The sequence below is a fragment of the Procambarus clarkii genome, chromosome 39 (assembly GCF_040958095.1).
Source record: "Procambarus clarkii isolate CNS0578487 chromosome 39, FALCON_Pclarkii_2.0, whole genome shotgun sequence".
NCBI lineage: Eukaryota > Metazoa > Arthropoda > Malacostraca > Decapoda > Cambaridae > Procambarus > Procambarus clarkii.
This window is the reverse complement of record NC_091188.1, coordinates 18,241,417-18,261,586: the sequence shown is the minus strand read 5'-3', so window position 1 is coordinate 18,261,586 and position 20,170 is coordinate 18,241,417. Positions and strand designations below refer to the sequence as shown.

Below are 20,170 nucleotides of genomic sequence, written 5' to 3'. Positions count from 1 at the left end.
GCTCCCGGGTCTATTAATGTTTGCATTAGTGCTGACCAATAATCAGATTAGTGTATATTGATGTTTTCATTAATTGCTAATAATTTTTCAACTAGTGAATAACATTGTTAACATTAATGAATAATAGTGTTTAAACTAGTATTTATATATTATTGTACATTATTGTCTATTGGTTTTGATGGTGTCTTTTAGTGAATAAATTAGTGCCTGCTAATGTTTACTTTAGTGCCTATTAGTGTATACATTATTGCATATACATATGTACTACTCTGATCTCTATTAATTTGTTCCTGTAGTCTAATATAGGTCTACAGTAGTGCATATTAATGTTTAAATCAGTGTCTATACGTGTTTACAGCATTTTGTATTAGAGTTTACTTTCGTGCCTAATAAAATATACTTTAGCGTCTTTTAAAGTTTACAAACAGTGTTTACTTATGTTTACAAATCTTGCCTTTCTTATTTTCTTTTACTTGTTTATTGAGTACGTCATTCGTGACATTTTCTGAGCCATGGTATCGCTGTTTATCTTAAGTTAAAGAATTAGGATTTAATACACGAATCTATCAACCTTTGCTATTCCCAATGTTTACTTCCCCTATTTTGTTCGCACCTCTACTATTTTTCTCCCTCTCTCTTTCTCTCTCTCTCTCTCTCTCTCTCTCTCTCTCTCTCTCTCTCTCTCTCTCTCTCTCTCTCTCTCTCTCTCTCTCTCTCTCTCTCCTTAATGGCCTCGATTTTTCCTTGCAGTTCCATATTCTCTTGATCATTTCATTATCTTATCTTCTCTCTTCACTATCCTCACCCAAGTCATCTCTCTCTCTTCCTCTACTGTCTCTACTTTCCCAAGTCTTAGTTTCATGTCGCGTTCCTCATGCCACGCCCTAAACGGCTTCGATAAGCGACAGCAAAAGCCCCGAGGAGGAGCAACAGGTTGGGGCAATAACTTTAAAGTGAAGGTAATTACCAACACTCAGGATAATGACGCAAGTGCGCGGATCCAGGCACAGATGTTCCGCGGCTCCAGGCACAGATGTTCCACGGCTCCAGGCACAGATGTTCCGCGGCTCCAGGCACAGATGTTCCACGACTCCAGGCACACCTGTTCCACGGCTCCAGGCACACCTGTTCCACGGCTCCAAGCACAGATGTTCCGCCGCTCCAGGCACAGATGTTCCACAGATTCAGGCAAAGCTGTTTCATAGCTTTAGGCACAGCTGTTCCACGTCTCCAGCAACGGCTCATCCGCTGCTCAGGGACAGCTGTCCCGTGGCTCATGGACAGCTGTCCCGTGGCTCAGGCACAGTTGTCCACCAGCTCCAGATACAGTTATTCCACGGCTCCAGATATAGTTATTCTCTAACTCTAGCAACAACAGTTCATCGGCTCCTGCAACTACTCTTTCTCGGGCGCAGAAACAACTGTTCGACGGTCCGAAGCATAACAGATTTGCGGCTCGGGACACAGCGGTTCGATGACTACAGGCACATCTGCGAGTGCTGTTTCATAACGCCAGGCACACCAATCACTCTAAACTAAAGCAATTACTTCAAAATGACGCAAATACACTAATTATTTAGACAGCACGTCATAATAACGTGCTTGAAGACGATACACCCAAACTACACAATAGAGAATATATGATCTGAAGACGGTTCATCAGTCCTTAACCATTATCAAGCACTCTACTGAAAAAGAGTGGGAGAGAAGGACAATTTATATGGAAAGAAAATGAGGAGAAAGATAAGGTAGAAGTATAGGTATAAGGTTGAGGTATGAGAGGAAATTAGAATTAAGGTGAATTATAGAAATAAGGTAAAAGTGTGTGGTTAAAGTAGATGCATGAAATAAAAATTTAAGTAAAGAATCAGGTAGAAATACAGGAAAAGATGGAAGTAAAAAAATAAAGTAGAGGTACAGGAATAAGATGGAGTAAAGATCAAACTGCAATAAGTCAAACGATGAAGAGAACAAGGTGAAAAGAAACGGTAAGGCAAAGAAATATGCATTCCTTCATAAGAGAAAGTAAGAAAAGACAGCCTAAACGGGCTGAAGCTAAGTCAGCCCGTTTATTATGAAGATTAAAACATTTAAATTAGTACTGAGAGAAAGAGGCAAGAGTCGACAGCAACACAGCCATGACTGAAGGTCATGTTGGACATGTTATGCTTGAGAGCCAATTGGAGCAGATGGTGTTTGTGAAGAATAGAGTCAGGAAACATTATTTAGAAGACCAATCTAAAGGATGATTTGAACCCCTAACATGACAGATGAGAGCATTTGTTTGTGCCTGCAAATTTACAAATTCATTCGGGTTGTTTATTGTCAGTTATTTAGTATTCAAAAAATTTCACAAAAATATTGAAGAGGAGAAAACAAATAGGAAATTTAGTACATACCAGCAGCATTGGAAACAGTAGGAGAAGTTTGAACCATATTACTACGAAGTGTGTTAGTTTTTCGCAAGGCGAGTCTTATATCAAGAGGACGAAGGGTATTGGTCCAATTTTTAAGGTCAGATGTGAAGAGACAGCCAGAGGCGATGTTTGTCTTGTTGGATTTTTTTTTTTTTGGAAAACCATGAAATTTTTACTTACCTTTAGAATAGACAGTTGATAGAATTTAAGAGATAACCGTGCCAAAAGAAAGACTTGTAATGAAATGACGTTTTAAAATAAAGAAAAAGAGGGTCACTGGTGCGTACGGCTCTAAGAGAAAGATGGAAACGAGATAATTTTCTTAACATAAGGCGGAGGGTAAGAAAATAAATACATGTACATTCCCCTGTGCATAGGTTTGCAGTAGACAAGTGAAGACTGACACAAAGGTGTCAACATGACCATCTAAGGAGAGCAGATCGAGGGAGTAGATTCCCTCCAAACCGCGGGAACCAAAGAATCAAAACGGCGTCAATTCTTTATTTAAATCCCCGAATCACTGAGAGAAAGACAAAGCCAGAAGGGAAAAAATAAAGTATTATATTTTGTCTTAGTGCTAAACGCACTTAGTGCTTAGTGCTTAGTGCACTTACGCTTAAACCGGTTAAATCTCTTCAAGACAATAGATGGTTACTTCTCTACACTCGGAGGCAGATGTCATCTCCAGGCCTCCCTTCTCAGCTTTACTTAGTGCCAGCTATTTGAGGCGTTTCATGATTCACTGCCAGAATTTCCATGCAAATACATGCCAAGTGTATAAACTGTATACATGCAACAGTAGGAAGCAAATATAATGCGGTAAACATATATGCAATGGACGTGCAGAAAATACCAATAATTAGCATAATACGTTAAGCGTGAACAAATACAAATATTGAGCGTAGTCAAATACATACATGGAGTGCTTACAAATACATTCAAGGAACTATGAGGAGAAAGCGCGAGCAGGATAGTCTGTGAGCCTGATAGTCTCTGAGCCTAATAGTCTGTGAATCTGAGTGTCTTTCAGCCAGATAGTCTGTGTGCCCGATAGTCTGTGAGCCTGATAGTCTGTGAGCCTGATCGTCTGTGAACCTGATTGTCTGTGAAGCTGATTATCTTTGAGGCAGATAGTCTGTGTGCCTGATAGTATGTGAGCCTGATAGTCTGTGAGCCTGGGAGTCTATGAACCTGATAGTCTGTGAGCCTGATAGTCTGAGAGCCTGATAGTCTGTGAGCCTGAAAGTCTATGAACCTGATAGTCTGTGAACCTGATAGTCTGTGAGCCTGATAATCTGTGAGCCTGATAGTCTGTGAGCCTGAGAGTCTATGAACCTGATAGTCTGTGAGCCTGATAGTCTGTGAGCCTGATAGTCTGAGAGCCTGATAGTCTGTGAGCCTGAGAGTCTATGAACCTGATAGTTTGTGTACCTGATTGTCTGTGAGCCTGATAGTCTATGAGCCTGATAGTCTGTGAGCCTGTTGGACCACCAGCACCGGGACACCCCTTGCTGATTTAAATACAAATTAAATCTCTGCTGTGCAATAACAGACGCATGTGGTGCATAGACACCAATATGCGCATGTGGTGCATGTACACTAGCATACGCATGCTGTGTATATACAGCAAGATACGCACGTCAGGCATAGACAGCAACATACGCATGTGGTGAATAAACAGCAACATATTCATATGGTGCGCAGACACCAACAAACGCATGTGGAGCAAAGACACCAACATATGCATGTGGTGCATAGCCACCAACATACGTATGTGATGCATAGACACCAACATACGCATGTGATGCAGACACATCAACATACGTATGTGATGTAGAGACACCAACATACGCATGTGGTGTATAGACACCAAACATATGCATGTGGTGCAGAAACACCAACATACGTATGTGGTCCATGGACACCAACATATGCATGCGGTGCAGAGACACCAACATACGTATGTGGTGCATAGAAACCAACATACGTATATGGTGCATAGACATCAACATATGCATGTTGTGCATAGCCACCAACATAAGTATGTGATGCGTAGACACCAACATACAAATATGGTGCATGTAGACTATAACCCATAAATAGAGCTGATGAAAAGAGCATTATTTTGATAATTAAATTTCTTTTCTTATTTTCTTTTGTATATCTAGCCAGATATTGAGTATAATTACCACAAATTAATACATAGAATTCATGTCTTATACACTACCAGGGAGCCTTACTTTTTCTTTGGCCTGTTGCACACACAGTGCACAGTCGTTAATACTGGTTATGTATTACGCTAGGTAACGCAATACATAATATTGCGTTACCCCATCTCGGTTTCCTTTCCCGTATCAACTTACCCTGGCTTTGCGCCCTGGAGAGGCCACTCCAGACCGACAACCAGAGCGCAACTCCATAGTCTCCTGAGACCGATGGATGCCTACTACTATTGAGCTTGGTAACGGTGGCATTCGTCCAGAGCAACGAGGCCATTTAATAAACATAAAGTAGAAAGAAGCTGTCCACGTCCCAAACCTTCTTGATGATACATAAGTTCTTCGCTGCTTCTTTGTTCTTCGAAACACAAACAAATGTCTCGAAAGGCATTTAAGAAATACAAAGTTAATACTTTTATAGACGTCTACAAAAGTATAGTAAGTTATAAATTTTATTAGTGGAAAAACAATGCCTTAAAAGTTTTCTCTGACACAGAGGCCATGTTCACATGTCCAGAACTTGCCTCTTTGCTTTGACGAGAAAGGAAGAATAATATCCTGATGTGGATGATAAGAATTATTTAAATGATTTGCCATTGTATCTTCGTCAGCTCATACAATGCCTTAAATGAAACAAAGAAACGTGAGTGTTCTGGACAAGCTGGTTAAGCCACAACTACTGAGGGAGAAAAGGAAATAATAACAGCGAAAGGGGACAGTGAGATAGACAAAATAATAAAATAGATTACCAAAGTGGGTAAAAATTTATGAGTAAAAGAAAGAAAGGAAGCAGCGAAAGGAAAAGTTAAATTCAGAAACTTAAAACGACATAGAAAGACACACATAACGAACGAGAAAGGCAAAGAGAAAGAGAAAGAGAAAGAGAGAGAGAGAGAGAGAGAGAGAGAGAGAGAGAGAGAGAGAGAGAGAGAGAGAGAGAGAGAGAGAGAGAGAGAGAGTGAAAGAGAGACAGAGAGAGAGAGCCAGACAGAGAGTAACATTACACAAGGTGCCACCAGCTGTTGTGGTGGCATCACCCGGCTCAACCACTCTTACCACAGCCAGAATTACACATCGGCTGTTGAAACCTGGTTTTACTGCCGTTTTAATTCCGCGTGATGTTCAATGTTTGGTTTTATCTTGTGTTTTAATTTTCCAAAATGCAGATGCTTTCATTTGTTTTTTATCTATGGCGTTGGGGTTTAATTTTTACCGTAGCACTATATTCTGTTTGACGTGCTGGAGATTTTGTCAAACTGCTTGCACACGAAGTGCTTTGTTATACTCTTATTTTATTTTTGGCATACATAATAAAAGTATTCAGGAGTGATATACCAGAACTGTCCTGGGGCACTTGGCTCCATGCTCTCACCGATATCCTGTGAGTTTTCATACGTCAAGAAGAGAGAGAGAGAGAGAGAGAGAGAGAGAGAGAGAGAGAGAGAGAGAGAGAGAGAGAGAGAGAGAGAGAGACAGACAGACAGAGACAGAGAGAGAGAGAGAGAGAGAGAGAGAGACAGAGACAGAGACAAAGAGAGAGAGAGAGAGAGAGAGAGAGAGAGAGAGAGAGAGAGAGAGAGAGAGAGAGAGAGAGAGAGAGAGACAGAGACAGAGACAAAGAGAGAGAGAGAGAGAGACAGAGAGAGAGAGAGAGAGAGAGAGAGAGAGAGAGAGAGAGAGAGACAGAGACAGAGACAGAGAGAGAGAGAGAGACAGAGAGACAGAGACAGACAGAGACAGAGACAGAGATAGAGATAGAGAGAGAGAGAGAGAGAGACCGAGAGAGAGAGAGAGAGACCGAGAGAGAGACCGAGAGACCGAGAGAGAGAGAGAGACCGAGAGACCGAGAGAGAGAGAGAGAGAGAGACCGAGACCTTGTTTAGAAACAAAACTAAGCTTTGCAAACATATACTACACAAAAAATATTTAAATTGACTCTCCAGCCTCACAGACGTAAACAATATATTAAATAATGAACAAATATTACAGCTCTGAGACGAGAGGTTCTGAGCGTGGGGGTGCCACCAGGGCCGTCCTGGCCTCTCAAGAAGAATAAAGTGGCATCATCCTCCTAATCAGTCCAGGAGGAACAGGAAGAGAAAGAGGATAAGGAGGAGGAGAAGGAGGAGGAGAAAGAGCAGGAAGCATTAGAAAAGGAAAAGAAGAAATCGTAAGATGAAGAGGAAGAACAGAAGTAGCTGAACAATGAAGACGAGCCATTTGTCTGGAAGTTTGGATAAAATCTTGCTCCTCCCTCTTCTCCATCTTCTTACCCTCCCCCCCCCCTCCTCCACTTTCCTCTTTGATTCGAGGAAATCGGGCGTAATATTATTCCTTACTCCTCTCCCTCTCCCCCTTCCCTGCATATGGTTCGTGGAAGGCAGATATAATAACATTGTCCTTTCCACTTTCCTCTTCCTTCGCGATGCGAGTCTCGGCTCCGCCAGTTCCAGGGCGTTATGTAGATTTCCCGCCGTACTCGTATAGCCTGGGCGGTATAGGCCGCCTCTCTCGTATAGCCTGGGCTGTATAGGCCGCCTCTCTCGTATAGCCTGGTCGGTATAGGCCGCCTCTCTCGTATAGCATGGGCGGTATAGGCCACCTCTCTCGTATAGCCTGGGCTGTATAGGCCGCCTCTCTCGTATAGCATGGGCGGTATAGGCCGCCTCTCTCGTATAGCATGGGCGGTATATACCGCTTCTCTCGTACAGCCTGGGCGGTATAGGCCGCCTCTCTCGTATAGCCTGGTCGGTATAGGCCGCCTCTCTCGTGTCTCTGGAAATATTTATTCGTATCATTTCAGTCAAGAGACCTGGGAAATTTCTTAGGGTTTTAGTATCATATTTTTTGTCCATGTTATTCGGGCTATTGTTTTCTATTTGTCTGTCAATTTACCTGCATGACTGTCTGGTTGTGTGTTTATAGTTCTGTTTAAATTTCTGTCTGTCTGTCTATATACATGTTTGATTAGTATTTCTCTGTTCATTCTTTTAGTTTCATCTCCTTAACTGGCTATCTGCCTGTCTATCAATTTATCTCACGTCTGTTCCTATCTCTGTCAGTTGAATATATCTAATTTTCTCATATCAAGCAGGTGTTAAGACCTCGACCCTGCGGACGGGTCTTGTAATCCGCATCACCGTCTGGAAATAACGAGGTGTTTACGGCAACTCGCTAATGGCAGCAGCTAGCAGGCCAGACCTGCTAAAAATATCACATGAAAGAAGATGGTCCCTGAAAACTTGCCAGATGAAAGAGCCAGGCCCTAAAGCCTCGACTAATGACAGACAACGAGGAAATGAACTGATGGCCGACTGTGGCAGACACACACACACACGTCCAATTACGAAGGGACCTTCTCTTCTTTAATTTTTTTTTATTTTAAGGGCTGTGCAGAAAAGAGGAGGAAAAAGAGGAAAGGTTTCGGAGATAGCATGAGAGGAAAGGAAAGACAAATAAGGGAAAGGGGGGAAAGACAATTTTTTTAGAACGAGGAGGAGAGGAGAAATGGAAATTATAGATGGTTAGGTGAGCCAGCGAAGAGGTAAATATCGCGATACTTTTTGAGAGAGGTTAAAGACACTAAAAGTGGTTGCTGTATCACTTGTTTCACAGCCGCCCGTTATCTTAGCTGCTAGATGATTGTGTCAGCACCAATTGTTTCACAGCCGCCCGTTATCTTAGCTGCTAGATCATTGTGTCAGCACCAATTGTTTCACAGCCGCCCGTTATCTTAGCTGCTAGATCATTGTGACAGCAGTTGTTTCTACGGCTTTACATTCACGACGGAAAATCTAGTTTTTCCAAGTTGTTTAAATCTCGCATAGATCCAACACTCGATCTCTTCCAAGTGGTATATATCCAAGTGCTAAGTAGTGGTCCTCGTGGTATATCCTACTGCTATATAGTGTTCTAAGTGGTAACCCCAAATTCTATAGTGTTATTTATAGCTTTCTCCTGGAAATTATATATTCTTATATACCAAAAACTTGATATGTTATTCACGATGATTGAGGAAATCTTAGGGAAAAAAAAATTAATCGTATGAGAGTTGGAGCGAGCGTCTCACCCATATCTCAGCATCACTGTTTCAACGAGATGAAGGCAGGATCGTAATCATTGTGGCATCACAGAAGCACAATAACTATGCCAGAGAAGGCTGTACATTGTAATAATACTGATGGTAATGGTGATGGTGATTAGAATACTCTCAAAATTGATGATGATGAGGTTGATAATATTGTGAGTAAATGAGCTCGACGAAGCGATTGGCGGAGCTGATGGTCAGGGCTGGCAGTAATAGACGTTATTAGGAGCACTGAAGGACGTGTTAATGATGAAAACCTTGGTGATATTTATGGTAATTATAATGATTGTTGGATGTGAAGGTAAATCTGGGTAAACTGAGGGTACTGTGGTGGGGTTGTGTGATGGTAAACTGAGGGTACTGTGGTGGGGTTGTGTGATGGTAAACTGAGGGTACTGTGGTGGGGTAGTGTGATGGTAAACTGAGGGTACTGTGGTGGGGTTGTGTGATGGTAAACTAGGGGTACTGTGGTAGGGTATCGTGATGGTAAACCTATGATGGTAAGGTGTATCTAAGTATAAACAAAGAGTTAATGTTTTCATGAGAGTATTTAACATGTAGTGCTTCGGCTATGTCCAGCCTTCTATTGCATTGGTGCATTTCGGTGTTGTTGATCAGTAAATCTTTGGTGATGTTCTGGTCGTGTGTAAATACGATATGATCTTTAATTACTCCAGCTTTGCTGGTTGTGTATTGTCAGACACCTTCGAAATGTTATTGTCTTGCCAACATATTGTGATTGTTGTGAGCACCGTTCCGCAAGTGGCAGTGTACAGGCTCACATGATATTCGTCTCATTCACGAATTAGTTGAGATTTTCTTGATAATGTAAGTGTTCCTCTTGCTCTTATAGCCAATAGCGAACTGGGCTTAAGTGATACAATGAACATAAAACAAATGACATAAAGTTGTGTATATCATCAAAACTAACATGCCAACCTCACCTAAACAAAAATGCCGCTATTACAATAATGTATATAAAAATCGCCCTAGAGGCTGTTGTAGACCATAGTGCCTTCTTGCATTAAGATGCAGACGTGCACAGGTGTGCACCAATATATTAGCGTGCACAAGGAAGCCAGAATGCACTAAATCGGTCGAAGACGCTGGCATGCACCACGACACTTATGTCCACCAAGATTCAGTTCATCAAAAGGCTGAGGTACGCAGAGTGGCGTGCACCAAGAAGGTGAAGTTCATCTAGACACTAGTGTGCACAAAGATGCTGTTGCGCATCAAGAATCTGGAGTGCACATATACACTGGAGTGCACACAGTGTGTCAATCTTTTCTTCCTCCCAATCCTCCTCCTCCGTGTCATTATTACTACTCATCCAATAGCATTTAAACGACCCATCTCTCTCTCTCTGTCTCTCTCTCTCTCTCTCTCTCTCTCTCTCTCTCTCTCTCTCTCTCTCTCTCTCTCTCTCTCTCTCTCTTTCTCTCTCTCGCTCTTTCTCTCACTCTCACTCTCACTCTCTCTCTCTCTCTCTCTCTCTCTCTCTCTCTCTCTCTCTCTCTCTCTCTCTCTCTCTCTCTCTCTCTCTCTCTCTCTCTCTCTCTCTCTCTCACTCTCTCTCTCTCTCTCTCACTCTCTCTCTCACTCTCTCTCCTGGGGCTCAAGGGCATGTCGTAGGACCTCCTAGGAGTCCTTGGCACCCGGGAACAATTTCAAGAGGTAATTAGCTGCAGACGAGCGCCTGTAACCCTGAGGGAGGGAACTACCTCCGGAGGACGGACCTCCGCACACACGGCGCACCTCTGCCCTTCTTCACTCATCTCGGGAGAAATGACTCTTTCTTGGCGCAAGTTTTCTATTTTTCGCGAACTTCAATTGACAAATTTTCGTTTTATCTGTATTTTTTTAGGATGGTCAATAATACTGTTTAAAAGAATTCCCTGGTTATGGCTGCTCGTTAAGTGAATAGTTAAGATGAAGAAAACTTATTTAAGATGAGCTCCTATTATTCCTTCTAAGCTCAACGATTATCGGAGGATGCCAATGGTCTAGTTGTCCCGCCAGACTGATTTCACAAAGTTCAACTAACGTTCCAAAATGATCTTTTAAGCTCCACTAATGATGAGAGCTTGCACTTGATTACCACTAATTTTTCAGACTGACCTTCAAAGCCCCCACTATTCCTCCAGACTGACCTTCAAAGCCCCCACTATTCCTCCAGACTGACCTTCAAAGCCCCCACTATTCCTCCAGACTGACCTTCAAAGCCCCCACTATTCCTCCAGACTGACCTTCAAAGCCCCACTAATTCCTCCAGACTTACCTCTCAAGTAGCTCCTCTAGCGAATGTAAATGCTTATTTTTATAATGGCTTCCACAAAATGGTTGACGGAGGCTGTAAAGATAAACCTTTCTCTTCCTCTCAAAGAAAACGGGTGTTTGTTTGTTTGTCCGTGTGATTGACTGAGGTGCCAGACGGTAGCGGTTAGCTTCACACAATGTTCCATGGTAAATTAGGACTGTACGGCGAGTGTCAGAGGGTGGTTGGGGTTTACCCCCTTAAGTAAGAGTGGCTCCTATTGCGACATACAACGTCACTTATGAAGTCAGAAGTATGTGTGTGTGTGTGTGACGAGCCGTAGAATGTTTACCAACATATTTCTCGGCTGTTACCAACATTAGTAACGTTGATGACGACGATTCCGCGTATAAAATATTGATTGAATGGTGATTCAGTGATTCAAACATGTCTCCTCCCTCTGGGAGATGTGATAGAACAGGACTGTTAGAGGGAGAGAGAACGGCAGAGAGCGTGAAAGGGAGGGTGAATTTGAGGGAGAGAGGGAGCGAGAGAGAGAGGGAGCGAGAGAGAGAAAGAGAGAGAGAGAGAGGGAAAGAGAGAGAGAGAGAGAGAGAGAGCGAGAGAGGGAGGGGGAGAGGGAGAGGGAGAGGGAGAGAGAGAGAGAGAGAGAGAGAGAGAGAGAGAGAGAGAGAGAGGAGAGAGAGAGAGAGAGAGAGAGAGAGAGAGAGAGAGAGAGAGACCCAAAGTTCGCTTGATAATCGATCTATCTATAAATAGAGATAGTTTGTGTGTGGAAGAATGGAAACCAGATGCATGCGGCTAGCCTCACACGTCTTTGCATAGTGGTTGATGGTTTCATTCAGGAGTCGAAAAGAGTGGTCAGGGTCAACTCCAATCCTCCCCTCAAAGGTGAATCGGCTTCTGCATCTCTTTAACGAGGTCGGTAGATATATGAAATATGCAACGAAATGTCCGTAGTGTTCTACATTAATTTATACATTAAATGCAGCACCTTACCTCATATTGCACACAAAATTTGCCAGTGCAGGCTACTGAACATGTGGCCTGTATGACTAACCATCCTGCGAGATGGGGACTTTTAGTATCACTGCTGCCTTATTCACTCTTGTGTTGATGATATCCTCATAATGCTTCTAGAGTCTGCCAGTGCAGACTACTTATCACATTTCTCAGTATGACTAAACATCCTGTGTGATCGGTATTTTTTAACATCACGTAGCTAGCTTTTTGACACTGTACTCCCCCTTCATATAGTCTAGGGCAGCTGACCAAATGCACATGTACCTAATGTATTAATAAAAATAAATGCAGATGAGGTGTACCTAAATGTGTTAATAAAAAAAGCACATCCAGATATTTACATTTAAAACGAATGTTAAGATAACAGATCTTCATTTTGGGTAAATTAGCCTTTAGATTACAGTAATATTGTATAGTGATTTTTTTTTACAGTGTGATAAGGTAATATGGTGATATAGTATTAATACGCGTGGGTGGGTATGGGTATGGTGAGAAGATGTTTACTGTGATGACAACAGTGTGTAGTGAAGATGTTTACTGTGTTGACAACAGTGTGTAGTGAAGATGTTTAATGTGTTGACAACAGTGTGTAGAGACGATGTTTACTGTGTTAACGACAGTGTGGGAGAGACCTGGGAGGGTGTGGGAGAGACCTGGGAGGGTGTGGGAGAGACCTGGGAAGGTGTAGGAGAGACCTGGGAGGGTGTGGGATGATGTGCAGGAGAAGCCTGGTGGCACAGGATCGACCCATATAATGCCAAATAAACAATCAGATCCAGACAGTTTTACTACTCAGATTGTCCTCTTCACCAGCTCTGGTTAAAGTGCTCTATGTAACATTCAGCTGACCTTAATTGACACGTTGAACCTGATTTCAAAGAAATTCCTATAAAGACAATTCTCAACACGGTGATTTGTCCTTTTGTCTAACAAGTGCAAAAATCTAATTTGCACTAGCGTATGTAATTGCAAATTAATTGTTAATTTTTTCTGAACTCAAAAAAAAAAAAATGTTTTTCAGGCGCTGAATAGATACCAATTCTCACACAGTGACAGACGCACAGACAAACACACGCCAGACTAACATAATCAAAGACCTAACGACTCACCGACCAACAAACTCACATACTTACAAACTCACAAACTCACAGACTCCCAAATTCAGACTCCAAATTTTACATATTAACATATAGACTAAAAAGCTAACAGTCTTATAAACAAATCAGTTCAGAGTCTCACAAATTCACAGCCGAGCAGAACCGCAAAAACTCAAGGGCTCAAACAAGACAAACAAATTTCATAGTTACACAGATTTATATAAATTATTTTAAATAATTGGTCGCGGTGTTCAGAACATATATTTTTATTAAAGTCACAATGTTAAGTCTTCATACAAGAACGTCACAACTCTTGGATAAGTGTGTTAAACCCTTTGACAGATCTTTTGAACTCTTTGACAGGTGTGGCATGACCTTTGACAAGTGTTAAACCCTTTGAAAGATCTTTTGAACTCTTTGACAGGTGTGGCATGACTTTTGACAAGTGTTACACCATTAGACAGATCTTTTGAACTCTTTGACAGGTGTGGCATGACCTTTGACAAGTGTTAAACCCTTTGACAGATCTTTTGAACTCTTTGACAGGTGTGGCATGACCTTTGACAAGTGTTACACCATTAGACAGATCTTTTGAACTCTTTGACAGGTGCGGCATGACCTTTGGCAGGTGTTAAACCCTTTGGCAGGTGTATTTAACACTCACAACATATATTAACGCTCACATTCCGACCGAATCATCACTTTACCCATAGGTAGAGAGAGAGAGAGAGAGAGAGAGAGAGAGAGAGACAGACAGACAGACAGACAGACAGACAGACAGACAGACAGACAGACAGACAGACAGACAGACAGGCAGGCAGACAGACAGACAGACAGGCAGACAGACAGACAGACAGGCAGGCAGACAGACAGACAGACAGACAGGCAGGCAGACAGACAGACAGACAGACAGACAGACAGACAGACAGGCAGACAGACAGACAGACAGGCAGACAGGCAGACAGACAGACAGACAGACAGACAGACAGACAGACAGGCAGGCAGACAGACAGACAGACAGACAGACAGACAGACAGACAGACAGGCAGGCAGGCAGACAGACAGACAGACAGACAGACAGACAGGCAGGCAGGCAGACAGGCTGGCAGGCAGACAGACAGACAGACAGACAGACAGACAGACAGACAGGCAGGCAGACAGACAGACAGACAGACAGACAGACAGACAGACAGACAGACAGGCAGACAGAAGGAAGGAAAGCGATAAAGAAGTTTTACCTTGTGCCTACTAACGCCACAAGAACACACTAAGGACAGTCACCCAATAGACAGTCACGCAGACTTCCCGTGTCAACAGCAGCCGCCATAGTCACCATCCCGGCGTCCTTGTGCTCATCGATTCCCGTCGCCGTACGCCAGGGTGGCACACGAGAGATGATGCGCACTTCAATAATTCACCGCCGCCCGTAACTCTTCCTCACATACATTGCGAGAGAAAAACACCACTTAGCCCCCATGCCTTAGTTACCGTGCATTTGGACGCCAGATATGTATACCTGTACTGCGGGCTCACCATAGCCCGTGCTACTTGGAACTTTTTGTTCCAAGTAGCGAATGTTAAATAACAACAACAACAACGTATACCTGTAGTGACGAAGCAACGGGCATGCCAGGTGTGTACTCAGGCGGCCTTATACACCTGAATGTCGCAGTGGGATATCACGTTATATCAGATATATACGCTTATATCTCTCTCGTATAAAACTCCCTCCTCTCCTCCCTCCCAAGCCTGTCACAAACCAGGAAGAGACTTGAACATAACAAAGCTATCACTTATTTTTTTTCGCTTTGGTATTTATTGGGAGAAAAACAAATGAGCTGCGGGACCATGTGACAGAGGCGTCGCCGCCAGAGGCTCAGAGCACTCAATACTATGCAAAACATTTGTGATTCACAGAAGCGCTGGAAACAGTTTCTCCTCTAGGAATTACGCAACAACCCCGAACACCTGAACTAGATTTCAGTTGCCAAATACACGTGGAAGGGGAAAATTGTGTTGCGCGAGGTGGGGGGGGGGGGGCAGGGTATGGGGGGGGGGGGGATTCAGAGACATTGACTTCTTTGACTCGCCGCGAACAGTGGAAACTGTTAGGCAACATTGGGACAGCTTTGTGTGTGACATAATCCACGCAGCTCCGAAAAATGATTAACGCAGACCATTAATCTGTTTTAATAGTACTTACAGGAAGGATCAGGACCATAGTACATACATCGACGCTCAACCCAATTAGAAAGTAGAAATCCGTATTATTGAACTCGGACAAACCGGAAAACGATTTTCTACATATGTTTAAAAAAAAACACTTAAACCTAACCTAAGCTTCCTAGGTCTGATATATGCTATCCGAGGCCTAATATATAGTACACATGTGAGCTATAGTAAGCCTAGGAATATTTAAGTTTGTTTCTGGCTACATTTTTTTCAGATTCCATGAAGAGAATTGTTCAAAATTCTACTATTTAATTGCATAGTACTCATACATACTTAGTACTTATGACGTCTAATTCCTCAGACACGTCAATGTTTGGAGTACAGAGCACATAGTCACAGAAGTACTATCTAAACAGCAGTATGGGTGGGACTAACGAGCTACTGAATTTTCCAGCCAAAGCGTCATAGCATGTCCCTTCGGTCCCGAAAACGTTCACAGCCCTGCCGTTCTCTGACCTGGGTTCGAACCCAGGTCACAGTGGCATGATTGGAAACCGCACTTGTGCTTTCAGCAATATAATTGGACCTGGATTTTAGAAAATCAGCGGATCATGTTCCACGGAAAATGTGACGATGAAGCCTAACCTTATCTTCAATATGGCCTAACGTCTCAATCACAACAAGTTCAAAAAGTCTCAGCTTAATATCTACATATAACTACAACACGATTATAACAATACCTATAACGCAAACACAAATACAGTTCCACAACACAGTTCCACAACACAGTCGCCAGTGGAGTGAGACTCGTGTCAGAGAGCGTCGGTGAATTAACATCAGTATCCCAGAACAGTTAAGTGTCATTGAGACCAAAACATAGTCTTCGGTCCCATGCAGTGTACAGCAGCGCAGTGATATTACAGTGAATTCTTATAGCGTTAGATAAACAAAATAAAAAGAATCATTTCTTGCGGCAACACCAGTGCCACCAGCGGAGTGGGTCACGATCGATCTTCGTACGTAGTGTCTGCAATTGCATAACAGTGAATAGTGTTTGTGAAGTGTTACTAGAGCCCCCATAGTGATTGATCTCGCAAAATGTTGCAACGTGTCAAAGGTATTCAACAGTGACTGACACTTAGTGGACAAAAACTGAAAAAACTTGTGAAATCCAAAGTTCAAGGAAAGGATTTTTGTAACACAACCAGAGCACCTGCAGCACTACCAGAGCACCTGCAACACTACCAGAGAACCTGCAACACTACCAGAGCACCTGCAACACTACCAGAGAACCTGCAACATCACCAGAGCACCTGCAGCACTATCAGAGCACCTGCAACACTACCAGAGCACCTGCAGCACTACCAGAGCACCTGCAGCACTACCAGAGCACCTGCAACACTACCAGAGAACCTGCAACATCACCAGAGAACCTGCAACACCACCAGAGAACCTGCAACACTACCAGAGAACCTGCAACACTACCAGAGCACCTGCAACACTACCAGAGCACCTGCAACACTACCAGAGCACCTGCAACACTACCAGAGCACCTGCAACACTACCAGAGCACCTGCAACACTACCAGAGAACCTGCAGCACTACCAGAGAACCTGCAACATCACCAGAGAACCTGCAACACTACCAGAGAACCTGCAACACTACCAGAGCACCTGCAGCACTACCAGAGCACCTGCAGCACTACCAGAGCACCTGCAACACTACCAGAGAACCTGCAACACTACCAGAGCACCTGCAACACTACCAGAGAACCTGCAACATCACCAGAGCACCTGCAACACCACCAGAGCACCTGCAGCACTACCAGAGCACCTGCAACACCACCAGAGAACCTGCAACATCACCAGAGCACCTGCAACACTACCAGAGCACCTGCAACACCACCAGAGCACCTGCAGCACTACCAGAGAACCTGCAACATCACCAGAGAACCTGCAACATCACCAGAGCACCTGCAACATCACCAGAGAACCTGCAACACCACCAGAGAACCTGCAACACTACCAGAGAACCTGCAACACTACCAGAGCACCTGCAACACTACCAGAGCACCTGCAACACTACCAGAGCACCTGCAACACTACCAGAGCACCTGCAACACTACCAGAGCACCTGCAACACTACCAGAGAACCTGCAGCACTACCAGAGAACCTGCAACATCACCAGAGAACCTGCAACATCACCAGAGCACCTGCAACACTACCAGAGAACCTGCAACACTACCAGAGCACCTGCAACACTACCAGAGAACCTGCAGCACTACCAGAGAACCTGCAACATCACCAGAGAACCTGCAACATCACCAGAGCACCTGCCACACCACCAGAGCACCTGCAACATCACCAGAGCACCTGCAACACTACCAGAGAACCTGCAACACTACCAGAGAACCTGCAACATCACCAGAGAACCTGCAGCACTACCAGAGCACCTGCAACACTACCAGAGCACCTGCAGCACTACCAGAGCACCTGCAACACTACCAGAGCACCTGCAACACTACCAGAGCACCTGCAGCACTACCAGAGCACCTGCAGCACCACCAGAGCACCTGCAGCACTACCAGAGCACCTGCAACACTACCAGAGCATCTGCAACACTACCAGAGCACCTGCAACACTACCAGAGCACCTGCAGCACTACCAGAGCACCTGCAGCACTACCAGAGCACCTGCAGCACTACCAGAGCACCTGCAGCACTACCAGAGCACCTGCAGCACCACCAGAGAACCTGCAACACTACCAGAGCACCTGCAACACTACCAGAGCACCTGCAGCACTACCAGAGCACCTGCAGCACTACCAGAGCAACTGCAGCACCACCAGAGCACCTGCAGCACTACCAGAGCACCTGCAACACTACCAGAGCATCTGCAACACTACCAGAGCACCTGCAACACTACCAGAGCATCTGCAACACTACCAGAGCACCTGCAACTCTACCAGAGCACCTGCAGCACTACCAGAGCACCTGCAGCACTACCAGAGCACCTGCAGCACTACCAGAGCACCTGCAACACTACCAGAGCACCTGCAACACTACCAGAGCACCTGCAGCACTACCAGAGCACCTGCAACACTACCAGAGCACCTGCAACACTACCAGAGCACCTGCAGCACTCCCAGAGCACCTGCAGCACCACCAGAGCACCTGCAACACTACCAGAGAACCTTCAGCACTACCAGAGCACCTGCAGCACTACCAGAGCACCTGCAGCACTACCAGAGCACCTGCAGCACTACCAGAGCACCTGCAACACTACCAGAGCACCTGCAGCACTACCAGAGCACCTGCAACACTACCAGAGCACCTGCAACACTACCAGAGCACCTGCAGCACTACCAGAGCACCTGCAGCACCACCAGAGCACCTGCAACACTACCAGAGCACCTGCAACACTACCAGAGCCCCTGCAGCACCACCAGAGCACATGCAGCACCACCAGAGCACCTGCAGCACCACCAGAGCACCTGCAGCACTACCAGAGCACCTGCAGCACTACCAGAGCACCTGCAGCACTACCAGAGCACCTGCAGCACCACCAGAGCACCTGCAGCACTACCAGAGCACCTGCAGCACTACCAGAGCACCTGCAGCACTACCAGAGCACCTGCAGCACTACCAGAGCACCTGCAGCACTACCAGAGCACCTGCAGCACTACCAGAGCACCTGCAGCACTACCAGAGCACCTGCAGCACCACCAGAGCACCTGCAACACTACCAGAGCACCTGCAGCACTACCAGAGCACCTGCAGCACTACCAGAGCACCTGCAGCACTACCAGAGAACCTGCAACACTACCAGAGCACCTGCAACACTACCAGAGCACCTGCAACATCACCAGAGAACCTGCAGCACTACCAGAGAACCTGCAACATCACCAGAGAACCTGCAGCACCACCAGAGAACCTGCAGCACTACCAGAGAACCTGCAACATCACCAGAGAACCTGCAGCACTACCAGAGCACCTGCAACATCACCAGAGAACCTGCAACATCACCAGAGAACCTGCAACATCACCAGAGAACCTGCAACATCACCAGAGAACCTGCAACACCACGGGAGCACCTACAACACCACCAGAGAACCTATAACATCTCTTGAGCACCTGCAGCATCACAAGCCCACCAGCAACACAACCAGAGCCCATGTAACACCACCAGAGCCCATGTAACACCACCTGAGCATCTGTAACACCACTAGATCCCATGTAATACCACCATAACACCTGTAACACCACCAGAGTACCTGTAACACCACCAGAGCCCATGTAACACCACCTGAGCATCTGTAACATCACCAGAGCCCATGTAACACCACCATAGCACCTGTAACACCACCAGAGCCTATGTAACACCACCTGAGCACCTGTAACACCACTAGAGCCCATGTAATACCACCATAACACCTGTAACACTACCAGAGCACTTTTGACACCACCAGAGCCCATGAAACACCACCTGAGCATCTGTAACCTCACCAGAGCCCATGTTACACAACCATAGCACCTGTAACACCACCAGAGCACCTGTAACACCACCACAGCCCCTGTATACCACCAGAATACCTGTATCACCACCAGAGCACCTGTATCACCACTAAAGCCCCTGTAATACAACCAGAGCACCTATAACACCACTAGAGCCCCTGTAATACCACCAGAGCACCTGTAACAAGCCCAGAGCACCTGTTACACCATCAGAGCCACTGTAATACCACCAGAGCACCTGTATCACCACCAGAGCCCCTGTAATACCACCAGAGCACCTGTATCACCACCAGAGCCCCTGTAATACCACCAGAGCACCTGTAACGCCACCAGAGCCCCTGTAATACCACCAGAGCACCTGTA

General features: G+C 45.0%; 1 protein-coding gene across 1 annotated transcript; it reads left to right on the top strand.

The window, feature by feature from the left end:
- Positions 1–2,138: 2,138 nt before the first annotated feature.
- LOC138372583 (leucine-rich repeat-containing protein 37A3-like) lies at positions 2,139–19,492 on the top strand. The gene is made up of 2 exons (XM_069338066.1): positions 2,139–2,210; positions 16,502–19,492. The coding sequence occupies exons 1-2, from the start codon at positions 2,139–2,141 to the stop codon at positions 19,490–19,492; spliced, it is 3,063 nt and encodes a 1,020-aa protein (XP_069194167.1).
- The last annotated feature ends 678 nt before the right edge of the window (positions 19,493–20,170 follow it).

Bases quoted from the DNA above. Each gene is read 5' to 3' on its own strand.
- LOC138372583 (XM_069338066.1), top strand. From the start codon at position 2,139: ATGACTGAAGGTCATGTTGGACATGTTATGCTTGAGAGCCAATTGGAG. The intron at 2,211-16,501 runs GTCAGGAAACAT...TAACACAACCAG, and splicing joins TGGTGTTTGTGAAGAATAGA to AGCACCTGCAGCACTACCAG.